General features: G+C 44.4%; 1 protein-coding gene across 2 annotated transcripts; it reads left to right on the top strand.

Moving 5' to 3' along the window:
• Positions 1 to 5716: 5716 nt before the first annotated feature.
• LOC103720673 (transcription factor BHLH089-like) lies at positions 5717 to 13819 on the top strand. Of its 2 annotated transcripts, none has more exons than XM_008810499.4 (6): positions 5717 to 6202; positions 11582 to 11758; positions 12047 to 12112; positions 12297 to 12365; positions 12451 to 12522; positions 13305 to 13819. In XM_008810499.4, the coding sequence occupies exons 1-6, from the start codon at positions 5939 to 5941 to the stop codon at positions 13434 to 13436; spliced, it is 780 nt and encodes a 259-aa protein (XP_008808721.2). In that variant the 5' UTR covers positions 5717 to 5938; the 3' UTR covers positions 13437 to 13819. The 2 variants fall into 2 exon arrangements, with proteins under 2 accessions (XP_008808721.2, XP_008808720.2); XM_008810498.4 differs by having other exon boundaries at positions 5721 to 6202; positions 11555 to 11758.
• The last annotated feature ends 1012 nt before the right edge of the window (positions 13820 to 14831 follow it).

Raw genomic sequence — 14831 nt, 5'->3', positions numbered from 1 at the left:
GCTTCCACCCACTTAGTAAAATAGTCGATGGAGACGACTAGGAATTTCCTTTGCCCGGTCACCAGAGGGAATGGTCCCAAGATGTCGATCCCCCACTGGGCAAAAGGCCAAGAGGAGCTGATGGAGGTTAACGGAGCTGAGGGTCGGCGCTGGACATTGGCGTTTCTCTGGCATCGGTCGCATCTTCGGACGAAGTCCAAGGCATCCTTCTGGAGTGTCGGCCAGTAGTATCCTTGGCGCAAAATCTTATGCGCCAGTGCTCGTCCCCCCAGATGATTTCCACAAATCCCCTCATGTACTTCACGCATTGCATAATCATCCTCTGTCGGGCGGAGACATCTGAGGAGGGGAGAGGTAAAAGAGCTTCGATAAAGCTTTCTCTCGTGCAATGTGTACCAGGCGGCGGAACGCTTCACTCGACGAGCCTCACGTTCATCACCGGGGAGGACTTCGTCTTGCAGATAGCTGATGAGCTCGTCCATCCAGCTTGGCTCGAACTCAATGCAAAGGGCCTGCTCGAGCTCCTCCGTGCTGGGTTTTTGGAGATACTTCAGTGCCGCCGTTTTGGAGAGCTCGCTCATGCGAGAGGATGCCAGCTTTGACAGCTGGTTGGCTCTAAGATTCTCTGACCTGGCAACATGTTGGATGTGGAAAGAATTCAAGGTCGAGGTGAGATCCCGTACCTTCTGGAGATATTCCTGTATTGTGGGGTCTCTGGCTTCGAAGTCACCCAGGATTTGGTTGACGATGAGCTGAGAATCGCTGAAGACCCTCAGGTCTTTCACTCCTAGCTCTCTGGCTAACTTGAGCCCGGCGACGAGTGCTTCGTATTCCGCCATGTTGTTGGAAGCAGAAAACTCGAGGCGTAGAGCTTGTTCGGCAACCACCCCATCCGGGCTGGTGAGGATGAGACCCGCTCCGCTGCCCCCCGAGTTTGAAGAACCATCGACGTGCAGAGCCCACGCCAAACTCGGGGTTTGCTCTGTTGGCGCAGGCTCAGGTTCGGGCTTGGCCTCGTTCGGTATAGTGCACTCGACTATAAAGTCGGCGAGTGCCTGCGCCTTGATCACCGGTCTGGGTCGGTACTCGAGGTCAAATTCCTCGAGCTCGACGGCCCACTTGGTGATCCGGCCTGCGCGGTCTGATCTTTGCAGGATCTGCTTTACTGGCTGGTCAGTCAGCACGGCCATAGTATGGGCTTGAAAATAGGGCCGAAGCCTCCGAGCTGAGATGACCAAGGCATAAACAGTCTTCTCCAGCTTGGAGTATCGGGTCTCAGCATCCCTCAAGACCCGGCTGGTGTAATATACTGGTTTCTGGAGCTTGCCTTCCTCCCAAACCAGAACCGAGCTTACTGCTACAGGAGAAACAGCTAAGTAAAGGTAGAGGAGTTCACCCTGCCGAGGCTTTGTGAGCAGGGGAGGGGACGCAAGAAGGTGCTTGAGCTCTTCGAAAGATTGCTGGCACTCGGCCGACCATAGAAAGTTCTTTGGCTTCTTAAGAGTTACAAAAAATGGAAGGCAGCGCTCGGCTGATCGGAAGATGAATCTCCCGAGGGCTGCGACTCGGCCCGTGAGCTGTTGTACCTCCTTGACTGTCCTCGGAGGCATCATCTCTTGGAGTGCTCGGATCTTTTCAGGATTGGCTTCGATTCCCCGCTACGTAATTACGAAGCCAAGGAATTTGCCCGAGGTGACTCCGAATGCATATTTGGCCGGATTGAGCTTCATTTGGTACCTTCGGAGTGTGGAGAATGCTTCACCGAGGTCGGTCATATGATCTTGCGTCACCTTGCTTTTCACCAACATATCATCAATATAGACCTCCATGTTTCGGCCTATTTGGTTTTTGAAGATCCGGCTGACCAGCCTCTGATAAGTTGCTCCGGCATTCTTTAAGCCGAATGACATTACTTTGTAGCAATAGGTACCCCCGTCGGTGATGAAGACTGTCTTTTCTTCATCTTCTGCCGCCATTCGGATCTGGTTGTATCCGGAGAAGGCGTCCATGAATGCCAACAGCTCGTGTCCCGAGGTGGAGTCCACGAGCTGGTTGATACTGGGAAGTGGGAAGCTGTCCTTTGGGCAGGCCTTATTCAAGTCGGTGTAGTCCACGCAAATGCGCCATTTTCCATTAGCCTTTTTAACGAGGACCACATTGGCGAGCCACTCTGGATAGGATATCTCCCGGATGAAGCCAGCCTTGAGAAGTTTATCAACTTCCTCGGCTGCTGCTCGTTGTCGTTCAGGAGCGGCACCTCGCTTCTTTTGTCGCACGGGCTTGCAGGACAGCTTTACTTGGAGTCGGTGGACCATGACCTCCGGATCTATCTCTGGCATATCCGTGGGCGACCAGGCGAAGACGTCCATGTTGCTCCGCAAGAAATTGACGAGGCGATCCCTTTCGCGATCATTGAGGCCGGAACCGATCTGCACAGTTAGCTCGGAAAAGTTTTCGTGCAAAGGAACTTGGATTAGTAGCTCACCGGGCTCTACCCGATTCTTCTGAGGGCCGACCCATGCCTCCAGGGTTTCAGCCGAAGGCTGGTCTGTTGTTGGGACCGACACCTCGGCCGGTCGCTTCGCCTCATGGGTCGCCATGTAGCATCGTCTCGCTACCGCCTGGTCCCCACGGACTTCGCTAACTCCTTGGCTGGTGGGAAATCGCATAAGCAGGTGGCGAGTTGAAACCACGGCTCGAAGGGCGTTGAGCCCTGGTCTTCCAAGAATGGCATTATAAGCCGAGGGCAGGTGTATCACAAGGAAGCCCATCCTCACGGTACTTTCCTGGGGGGCGAGCCCGACCGTGACTAGGAGATCGACCTCGCCCTCTACGGGGACCGAGTCTCCAGTAAATCCGACCAACGGAGTATCCATCCTCCGTAGTTGCTTTTCTGTCATCCCCATTTTACAATAGGCATCAAAATACAAAACGTTCGCCGAGCTTCCATTATCGATTAAGATGTGTTTTACATCAAATCTATTCATGATCATAGAGATGACCACAGCATCATCGTGGGGAGTTTCGATTCCCTCCAAGTCTTCATCTGAGAATGAGATGGTTTCCGAGGCGCGTAGGCGCTTCGAGGAGGTCCCTCCCCCTGGAGCTTCTCCGACCGAGGCCCCGCCTCGGATGGTGTTGATGGTGCCGGCGATGGGCCTGTTGGCGTTTGGATCTTCAGATTGTGCGGCTCTTTCCGCTGGCCTTTTTTCTTCACGTCGGCCTCGTACAAACCGATCGAGCACCCCTCGGCGAATGAGTGCTTCGATCTCGTCCCGGAGCTGAAAGCAGTCCTCCATATCGTGGCCATGATCCCGATGGAAACGGCAGTACTTCCGGGGATCGCGCCGGGCTCCGGGATCTCGTCTCGAGGGTGGGGGCCGGAAATAATCCCGGCCCTCAATCTCCATGAGGATTTCGGTCCGAGGAGCAGTAAGGGGAGTGTAGTTTTCATACCTCCCTTCGGGTATGCGGGCCCGTGGCGGAAACCTCGGGCGAAGCGGTGACCTCTGCTGAGGTGGTCCCCGTAATCGGGGTGGACTCTTCAGACGGGGCGGATTCTTGGCCCGACGCGGGGACGGGCTCCTAGGATGGCCACGCTCCCCGCGGCATCTTTTCTGCTTCTTGGAAGTCTGCTCGGCCCGCTCCGTCTAATGGCAACAGCTTCCTCGGCTTTCGCATACTTCCGTGCCCGAACCAGCATTTCGGTGAGGTCCGCAGGGAAGTTCTTCTCGATGGAGAAGAGGAACCTGTAAGACCGGGCTCCAGTCTTTAGTGCTGACATGGCAATTGACTGGTCAAGCTCCCGGACCTCCCATGTCGCGGCGGTAAATAGGTCCAAATATTCCCTAAGGGACTCCCCCTCCTTCTGTTTTATATCAAGGAGGGAGTCCGATGTCCGACGCTGGGGTTGGCTGGCAGCGAAGTTGCTGGCAAACTGTCTGCCAAGCTGCTCGAAGGAGGAAACAGTGTTTGGATTCAGCCCGGTAAACCAAAGCCGGGCTGGTCCTCGGAGTGTTGCTGGGAAGGCTTTGCACAGCATGGCCTCCGAGGCTCCCTGTAGGGCCATTAGGGCCCGATAGCTTTCCAGGTGGTCAAGGGGGTCGGTCCTGCCGTTGTAATGCTCCACCTGGGGCATCTTAAATCGTGGCAGGACCGGCTCATCTTCAATCTGTTGGGAGAAAGGGGACTTCGTGGTGAATTCGAAGTCACCATCACGTCCCGACCTCCTTCCGTGGAGTGCCTGAATCTGGCGCTCCAGCTTCTCGACCTTCTTGTCGAGCTCATCATTCTGGGGGATCGCCGCGGTGGTCCGCTCCGGTGCAGGTTGCCCTGGGACCGATTCAGCCTCTGATGGTTGTGGCCAGCCACCAGGACCCCTAACCGGATGCTCTCTCCAGAGGGAGGCCTGAACTTGAGAGTCCTGACCTCGAAGGGGAAGTCCGTTTGTAGGAGGCACCGGCTGAACTGGGGCTGGAGGGAGCGGTGCCGTCGGGATGCCCCTAGGTTGCAAGCTTTGGACAGCGGTGGCCAAGGCCTGGACTTGTTGCACCAGGGCATCAAACTGCTCCGGCCGAACTTGAGGAGTTGACTCGGCCGGAGGTGGCGAGTTCTGGATGGAGTGTCCGGGACTGAGTGGAGGACGTCGAGAGGCATTGGAAACTCCTTTACTTCTCAGTTTCATGGCCGCGACTCGGGCCCTTCTTCTAGCGCCAACTGTTGCTGGAAATTGGACCCGGGGGCGACCGTGGGCCGAGAGGGGAGGAGCTCCGCTGCCGGAACAGTAGGTGGCGGCGCGTCAGCTGGAGACGTCCTCCTGGAGAGTCCTGCAAGAAGCCGGTGGCCGGGATCTCCGGCGCCGGCCCTCCGATGCTTAAGTCAGAGGGGGGCTAGTATATGAGTAGAGTAAAAGAGGAGAATGTTTGTTCCTTTCCTTTTCTTTCCCCCAGGTTCCCTTTTATAGAAGAATATTATGTTACCTGAGAGGTCACAGGGTAAATTGTCTTTTTCGTGATAATTGGGCACGATCATGCTCATTAATGGCGTTGTGGAGAATAAGGCCGGATCAGACCGGAGTCAGCGAATTGTCATGGTTGATCGGACCTGTTGGAGTGGTTGAACCGCCGGCCGTGGTGGGCCTGGGGTTCGTAGATAGCAAGTGCATTAATTGCCGAGTGAACCGGTGATCAGGGAGAGCCATACGCTTTGATAGTCTAGTGATCCGGAGATCATCTTGAGCTGTGTTCATTTAATGGTTGAGTGCATTGGAGGCTCGTAGGGGTCACGCGCATTAATGATAGGGCATGCCGAAAGCCTGCGGAGGTCACGTGCCTTAATGGCTTGACGACGGCAACAGAGTACGGTGGAGCCAAGTATCTAGTTGTCAGATTCTCTAAGGGATTAGGCTGGGGTCGAATATTTGGACAAGGCATGGGCTCGGCACTTGGTCGAGCCGAGCTGGTTGCTCAGCGGAGTGCCTCCAATTTGAGCGTTGTGGGGTCGGGCGCCTTTAGTGTGGGCGTCTTCTTGGTCGGCGCTCCCTGGTCGAGCGCCTTCTTGGTCGGCGCTCCCTGGTCGAGCGCCTTCCTGGTTGGCACGACTTGGATTTTCCCCCAACAGTCCCCAATAAACTTCCTGCCAACCCTCTATAAAATATATCTCTCTCTATATGGTAAATTAGGAACGTCCTTCATATATTCACCCAATTTAACGCACCAACAAAGGGAACCAAACGAAAACCCATCCAGCTCGTACCAATAACAAACAGAAACTAAATAGGGCCCCAATCTTTCCTTCATTTCCCCCTTTCTCGAGTTTGCGAGCACCGTCAGCTTCTTGGAGGCACGGATCTGAGTTTTACTTCACCATCGGATGATCTGATAGAGGGGGATTTCGGGCTATGTGAAGCGAGATCGAGAGGGTTCAGGGGATTGTAGCAATGGATCCGCCTTTGCTCGTGTCGCAGGTGCCGCTGCCGGAGATGTGGCAGTTCCCGACGGTCGGAGCGCCACAGTCAGGGCCGAGAGTTGGGCGGATGGTTCCCGGACCGGAGGTCGCCGCCGTCGGGAACCGGGATGTGTCGCTGGATGAGTCCACGGTTACCGAGCAGAGCGGCGGGAGCCGGGGGAGGAGGAACCGGAGGGATTCGGCTTCCGAGGATGAGTCGTCCAAGCTCGCCTCGACCAGCAGTGGCAATGAGTTGGTAATTATATAATTCTGTTAGTTCTTGGAGTAATTGAAGTGTTCTGGATGTTAGGAATTCTATAGAGTCAAATAACTTGAATTGATTCTGTGATCCGTGTGTGGTTTTTAAGAAATCGATGTCCGGAGTGGTTATTTAGGGGATTTTTTGTGTGTAATTTCGGGGCAGAGTATCAAAAGATTGGATTTTTAGAAGGTTATGAGTCGTTTTTTCTTTTCCTTTTTCAAAATTGAACATATTTATGATATGCTGTGGTTATGGTTGATTGATCTGTGTTGGATAGTGATAGATTGCTTATTTATTTAATTATTTCCTAGCTGCTGATTAGGACATATTACCTTTCTTGGTTTTCTTGTTGGATAGTGACATCCAGTGATGTGGTACCTTAACTTTAATTTGAATCAGGCTGCACTAGTCTTCTCCCTGTACAAACCAGCAATTTTTTTTGGTTGACAGCTATGACACTTTTATTCTGGACGTAAATGATTCCTAGGCTTTGGAGGTGCCTTTATTTGAAGACATAATCGTTCATGCTCTTTATTTGGTATTCACTGTTCTTGTGAAGAATCCACTGATATATCATCCTATGGCTAATTTAACCAATCTAATTGGGTTTTCTGTAAAATGAAAAAAAATGAACATCTCTAATCAATTTGACATCTGTTTTTTTTTTTTCCTTCATATTTTGTGCTACTCCTTTTTTTTTTTCGTAAATAGGAAGCAGTAAATGCACTCTATAACTGTCTTATGAATTATACAGCATAAATGTCTTGGCGCTAGCTAGATTATCCGATATGTGTTATCTGTGAATACCTAAAGATATGAAGGTTCGTGTTATGCTATTAAGGTCCTATATAGCATTTATAAGCCAAACTATAGACTGATATTTAAACCCCTAATTGCAGACGGGGGCTACTCATGGAAGTTCTAAATCTCGTGCAAGTAATATGCTTTTAACAAAGTAACTCATCTTGGTAAGCCAACTCAGGGTGAGAGCCTAGACACGACACTTAGTAGAGATGATCCTCTAATTAGAGAAAACCTTTTTTTATATTACTTCTGATGGTAGGCAGCTGCTAAACCACAAAAGGGTTGGGTTTTTTTTAAGTTGGAACTGAGCATTCTTGTAAGGCATCCTCCTCAGACCTTTAAATTATGATTTCATTTGATCAATCATGTCAACTAAGAGAATGAAAAGAAATAATAGCATGCATCAACAAGGGGCCAAAACCACTCACACTATTAATGAATGATGCCCCAGCGAATGGTTGGCTGCTTGTGTTACAATCTGTTTTGATGTGAAATTGAGCCAATAACTATTCCTACCTTTTGCAGGAGAGGAAATTGTTTGGTGTCACTAGGTCTTAATAATGGAAGCTGCAACATGCACTACAGAGAAGTCATACAACTCCACTGAAGCTTGTCTTAGTAGACAAGTGTTAATATAGCACCGGCATTTCTAGCAAAATCTGACATAAGCTGCGAACCATTTGATAGGTCGTGGTTTTTAAAGCTTTGTTCTGATAATGGGCTCCTTGACAACTCAAATCACTTTCAACCTTGCATGTTTTCTCTTTTTCCTCCCCCCCTTTTCCTATTAGGTTTGAAATATGATGGGATCCAGAATGCATCAGGAGAGTGGTTCTTGGGATGTTAAAGTGAAGGAGAGGTTGTAAAAGAGGAGAGTACATTCTTAAATCGAGAAAAAAGTTAACATACTGGGAATTTGAAACTTCTAAAGCAGTCTAGAAATGTTTAAATGATTTATAATAAAAAGGATTCTCGTATTTGGAATAGAAAGAGAAATGGAAGTAAGGATGCATGTTGTCTGGCTTGGGCTGGACCAGGCTTTTACCAAGCTTCACCTACTTTTATAGTGATGATCTTATCAGGAATTGCTTCTTCTCGAGCCTGAACATCACTTAGGAAAGTAAGACTGTTAATTAAGTGAACCTTTAGTAACTCGTTTTTGGTTAAATAAGGCTAACTTTTTTAGTAAGTGATCCAAGCTTGAGAATATCTTGGCCTGGTCGGGTTTAACTTGATTAAGCTTGACTTACCAACATATCTAATTAATTCATTGCTGATGAACCTTTTTTATATCATTCATTTAAAATCAATGTTCATAGCAATTATTGAAGTGTCTATTGATCAATAAACATTTCAGCATGCATAGATGTTCTAGGAGTGCTAAGGCTCCTACAAACTTTTCTAATTATATGCCTCTGAGCAACCCAAGTTTCAAAGTAATACAAATCTCTGAAACAACAATCTTGCAGTGGACTTGCATGGAAAGGTTTATAAAGATTCTATCAAAGATCTATATATGACGGCTTCCAACTCCCTCAAAGATAGGTGGCCACCTGAATGTCAATTCAAATGCCAAGCTCAATCTTTTAGAAGTATGCCAGGAGTCATAATGTTTTGTCTTTCTTAATTACTGTTTTTGTCGTTCTATAGGTACTACCAAGGTACAAAGGGCTTGTGATGACATTCCCATGCCCGACCTGCAAGTCCAAGCTTTAAAGCAACTAAGATTAGGGATTTGTTCTACCTTCCTAGCTTGTGTACACCCATAGCAAGAGGTAGGGCTCTTTAATCTGATTAATAATGAGGGAAAATGAGACAGAGTTGAGCTGCCTTAGCTTGTTTGTCTACTTATTGGCATTTCACCCACTCTATATATTTGCAAATGCTGGTGTCACATTGCTAAAAGGGAAAATTTAGGCATTCATATATGCCATTCTTTATTTTGTTCTCTTGTAGAAGTAGATGTCATCTCATTCTTTCTTTTCTTCCAATATTCCTCTTCCCATTTAGAATCCAAGTCAAAATACCTGAGTTGGATAAAGCTCCAACTTGTGCATGAATCATTTAAAATCCGAGTTAAAAAAAAAAATTGTGACCTATCTGATTCGAACTGAAAAGAACCCTGGCCAAAACTCAGCGCACATAGGGTTAGGTTGGGTTTCTTTATCAGGTTTGTTGTCTTTTGCCACCGTTAGGTCAAACGAGGATATGGTTCAGTCTATTGAAAGATCAGCTGTTTTATGCACCTGAAACCCATTCTAGACCTTCTATTTAATTGTCTAGTGCTCTTGTTGATCCCTGGATTTAGGAATTTAGTTCCTTTTATTGTTCCTTTCTTTTTCCTTTCTTTTCAGTCCACAGTTCTGAACCTGAGATTTTTCTTGCTTCTCCCATTAGTCATACGCAAATGGAAAACATGCAACTTGCTATGGTGGATTGGCTTATGGTGGGTATATTAAACGTTCAACCACCTTGCAGAAAATTCCCACAACATGAAATCCTCTACATTGATGTTCTGGTATATTAAACTAAAACTTTCTCCTTAACCTTCTTTAGAATTTTGATGGGCTCATGGTGTATTGGCTTCAGCTTCTTGTTTCTCCTTGATTGCATTTCATCTTGATGAAACAAAACCATTTTACAGTCTTGAATTTGGACTTCAGTTGTGCTGAACTTTATACTTTTACCATGACATTGTTGTTGCATCTCAAGCTCCAGATGCACTTGCTGATTTTCTGTGGAAACTTTTGAGCTTATACTGGCTCTCCTCTGTGTCATTTGACCTTCACCTATAAGACACTTGTTCTAGTTGACCAAACATTACTTCAAAAGACACTTTTTGAGCTAACATATAAATGACCTTATTATTTTCATGTTGTTGATAATGCCAATATTGTCATAGGTTTTTATTAGCAAGGATAACTACCTCAAAGATGAAGCAGTTTCCTTTCTAAAACCTCTCTTTGCTCATATCTCTGCTAGTGGAAGGTGCTGCTCTGCTTTAACCTGGTATAACTCATCCCCCAGAAGACTAAATTTTTCCCAAACATTTTAAGATAATAGCTTGGATTCTTCCTCTTAGTGATAGTCTTCTTACATGGTATTGAACATGCTAGCTTATTGAATTAGTTGACCACCATAAATATCTTATCTTGATCATTATTGAACAATGGAAATCTTTGTGAAATATCTTGGAAAGTAATAGTATAGTATCTCATAATGTCTTCTACTATTGATAATGGTATATATAGACCTATCTTCTTGTTGGAAGGGCTTTGATATGCTACACAACGACAAACAAAAGTTGCTCTACATATTCACCTTGGGCTATGCTTGCTTAGATTAAGGAGTGCCTTTTTGATTTCTGCCACAATTTCTCAACATCTCTACATTAATTTCTCTGGTGCGAACATTCTCCTGAACTTATTATTATGTTCATGAATGCCTTTGATAGGAATAATGGTAGAGAAGGACTTATTTATGGATGCAAATGCTCATTCTTATTTTGTTTCTGGGCTTCTGATAGGCACAGTTAATTACATATTATGCTAGTTACAAGTTCTACATTACTGATCAGTAATCCAGATGTTAGTGTCTCTTGATATACAAGCAATACATATGAGCTAGTTAAGCTTAAGCCATACTCCTCATCAGTATCAATGGGCCAAGATTTTGATATAAATGTCCTCAATTATGAGAATTAAGTAACATGCAATAAATGATTGTGATTCATTTCTTGCATCATGACTGGTAGAGTTGGTCATGGTCAGGTCTGTATCAGGTCCAAAAAACCTTCAACTGAATGCAACCTGATTATAATCAGGTAAGAACAAATGAACTTGAACACTACCTGATTATGAAAATCATCTACCCTTGAGTCTGATTATTTGGGCAGGTTTGAGCAGCTTGGTGGGTATGTATGGGCTAGAAAATTCAGATTTTAGTCACGTGGAGAAACCCTCAACCTAAACCTGACCTAAATATGGTCAAGTCCAAAAAACAGACCTGAAGTCAAGCTGATGAATAAATATTTCTACCTGAGACCCATTATTGCAAGCAGTTTTATGACATGGGTCAGATTGATAATCTATGATTGGTCTAGTTTTCAAGGACAAGCCAAATAACTTATCCTCATATGTGCCTTTGGAAACCTTGTTACTAAGTGAAACAATTATTGTATGATGTTTTCATGATTGGTTGCATCAACGAACTTAATATGTACTGTATCTAAACAATAGTAGACCACGAATCTAGCCAGGTTTATCCATCTAATATATAGACTTTTCTCATCCCAATGCCTCCTAAATTTGTGATTTAAATTCTCTTGTTGTTTGGGCTCCTTCAATTATTTATTCTTAGCGATTTGAGGACTATGCTATACATTTGGAATACTTGGAGACTACAGCTATTAGGAAAATGAGCATTAAAAGATGTGTTACCTAGGGCTGAGTATATTTTTGGGATAATGGGTGATTTGGGTTGAGTTGTAAGTTTGGACATCTCAGTCTTTTTGATGTTAATTTGATTGTTTTTCTGGTTCAGACTGATTCTGAAGTTAAATGTCTCAAGGTCATCAAATCTACTAATGAAAGTAGCAATTTAAAAATGGAGGCTGAGGCAAGTTCAGGTATATGCAACAAGACCATGGATCAAAATCCTCCACCCACTGAGTCCGCCAAACAAGATTACATCCATGTGAGAGCAAGAAGGGGTCAAGCAACTGACAGCCACAGCCTCGCTGAGAGAGTAAGCATGTGTCTAATAGTTATAAGCTTATAAACTTTTGTTTCTTTTCTTTTTGCTCAAGTTCTACGTTTTGACTAGCATACCTATTCAAAGACATTTTAATCTCCTCTTAAAAGGGATTATGGAAATAGCATTGAGATGATACAACTCACACACCATTCATTTTTATTTGTTCATGCATATTTTGTCAAACATTGGACTCATGATGAAAAACATAGGATCTTGGGTGTTAGGTGCCATGAAATCACAACAGGCTGTTTTACTGATTGAATCTGTTGATTGTCACAGGCAAGGAGAGAAAAAATAAGCGAAAGAATGAAGATTCTCCAAGATCTAGTCCCTGGATGTAATAAGGTGCTTATTAATGCCACAATTCCATATTATGCTGCTCAAGTATATATGTTGCTGGGTATTATATGTGATTATTTTGCAGAAGTTCTTCCTGATTACAACATATATATGACTTAGTTTTCTCTCTGTGTTAGAGTTAGCTTTTGCTAATATAAACTTGTGCTTATGGAATTGCTCCTGCTAGCAGGTAATTGGTAAAGCATCAGTCCTTGATGAGATAATTAATTACATCCAGGCATTACAGCGTCAGGTTGAGGTACGCATTTCTCGGGCATTTGACATTCTTGAGTCCTGTACACTTTCCACTATTTTTAAAGTAGTTACAATATTGGATTTCGCAGTTCCTATCAATGAAGCTAGAAGCCGTTAATTCCCGCATCAATGCTGGCATTGAAGGGTTCCCCCTTAAAGATGTAAGTTGATGTAAATGCATATCGAGCAAATTCATTTACTGTCTATATATGCGACAAGAATATATCTTTCTGGCTGTTTGATTATCATATTAGGAAAATTGTTGGGCTGTAGAAATTGCCTCAACAATTACCTATGCTTTCATCAGGCAAATATCTAACAGCACTTTTCACTTTTTCTTGGTTATGTTATTAAGGCCTTAGTATTGGTACCTTGATTTATCACTAACAATATCAAGTCTCAAGTATTTTCTTTAAGAAATGGATCTGAATAAATATGCTTGTTTTGATTCCATACCTTGCTGGTCATAAATGATGGAGCCTTTCTCTTTGAATAATCTGGGTACAGTCTTGTAGGACTGTGACTCTTTAGCTAAGGGTGTACACGAGATTTGAGTCAGATGGATCTCTGTTACAGGCCTGCATCATGGCTGGTTATCCAATTCATACACTTGGCTGCATTAACTTTAGTCTGGGTTATGCACTTAGTCCACATCCTGCAATATTTTTGCATGGGACATGGACAGGGCATGGTGGTGTGCATGCAAGTTTCTAGTGTACGAAGATTGTGTTTCAGAGCCCATGTCTACCATACCAGTGCCCAGAATTTTTATATTTCAAATTTAGGGGCAAAATTACTGACATATCACCGAACCATTACATATAACAAAATTCATGTCATGTTGTCCATTTAGCTTAAACGCATATGAAATCCATTTTGATATACAATATTTTTTTGGGGTTGAATCATGAGATTAGGCTGACACGTTGCTTTTATTTACCAGTTTGGTGCTCAAACATATGATACAACTTCTAGCTTGGCATTCAACACGCAGCCAGCAAGGGAGTATGGGCAGGGTTCAGTGACAGAATGGCTTCATATGCAGGTTGGTGGTGCATTTGAAAGAGTGACATAATTGTAGCAAATCCTCTTTTATGGGAAATAAGAGCAGATTACCAGGATGAATCCTGTCTGTTATTGTAGGCTATTTATTTTCAGATCAACTAAGTTACCAAGTATGTTCCAAATGTGATTTTATTTCCAGTTTGGAGCTGGTCTGTTGATAGGGTCATGAACAGAAAAAAGTTGGGGTAGTCTCCATTTTCTAGCATCGAAGGAAGATTGAGTTACTTCCTTTCATGTGCTCTATGGACATAGAATTTCTGTGTTTCAGTGTATCGGGGAACATATCTGACTAGAACTGTGCTACTATACTTTGTGACATAGCTAAGGAATTATTGTTGTCCTCAAATTTCTTTAGATAAATCTGCATTAGTGTGATATGCTAGCAAGATTCAATACCAATACCTTAAGGTAAATTGCTGCCTTAATCTTCATGCTTTTGCCCCTGTGATTTTGCATGACATTTTCAATGTCTGAGATGATAACTAATTGTTTGCATTTTAAGCAGCTCTGAGAACAAGGCATATTGCATGGCCACACATTTTATTGGAACAGCTAGTCTCACTGATTTATTTGTTTAGGCAATATCTTCCATTAGTTTGATAATAGGATCTTTCAGAATTCTCTATTTGTTGATCAGCAGTTTTAGGTTATTAAATGTTATTCATTTTGGCTTTCATATGTTTAGGAAATGTTATTTACTGTGCTTGAAAATATCTACCATAACTATCAAGACTTCTTCCATTTAGATGTGTAGGCATTTCACATTTATCCGTCTATTCCTATCAAGAGATATTTCCATTGAGATCCTCTCCTCACCTCTATGCACAAATCTGAGCTTCCTTACCTTCCCCAGGCCTCAGCACATGATAAAACACCAACTGAAGTAACTAGCCATTTCAATGTTATGCTGGCTCATCCGTTAGTACTAAAGAAAAAAAAAAGTTTCTTATTGTAGAACTACTGCTTGTCTCTTCTCAGAAAACCACCGTTCTTAGTTACTGCAAGGTGGTTAAATTTGTTGGGTAAACTGAATAAATCATTTTTTGCCACTGGTTCCACTCAATGCTGAGGGTGAAGTGCTATTCAAAACTATAACATTTTTTTTGTCTATTGAAGAAGCTGCAAATGATTGTTTGGTCTACCTTTCCTGCTATACCTTCCCCAGTCGAAACTCATCTTGGAGGTCATCTCTACAAAACGGAATTCTGCTTCTTGCATGGGATTGTTTGTTCTCAACATTCTTTAGTGTTCGTGGAAAGAAAAGAAACAAGTGAATTCATCTTGAAGCGTTTGCCCCAACTTGGTAATTCAGCAAGCACTATTTCTGCTGAAGGACTAGACTCAGTTGCTAAATCCACCTACTTGAAATCCATTTCAACTCTCATGTCCTCTCTTCCCTCTCTTA

This window comes from Phoenix dactylifera, unplaced genomic scaffold (assembly GCF_009389715.1).
Source record: "Phoenix dactylifera cultivar Barhee BC4 unplaced genomic scaffold, palm_55x_up_171113_PBpolish2nd_filt_p 000706F, whole genome shotgun sequence".
NCBI lineage: Eukaryota > Viridiplantae > Streptophyta > Magnoliopsida > Arecales > Arecaceae > Phoenix > Phoenix dactylifera.
Note: the sequence above shows the minus strand (reverse complement) of the source record. Positions and strands in the feature narration are given on the sequence as shown.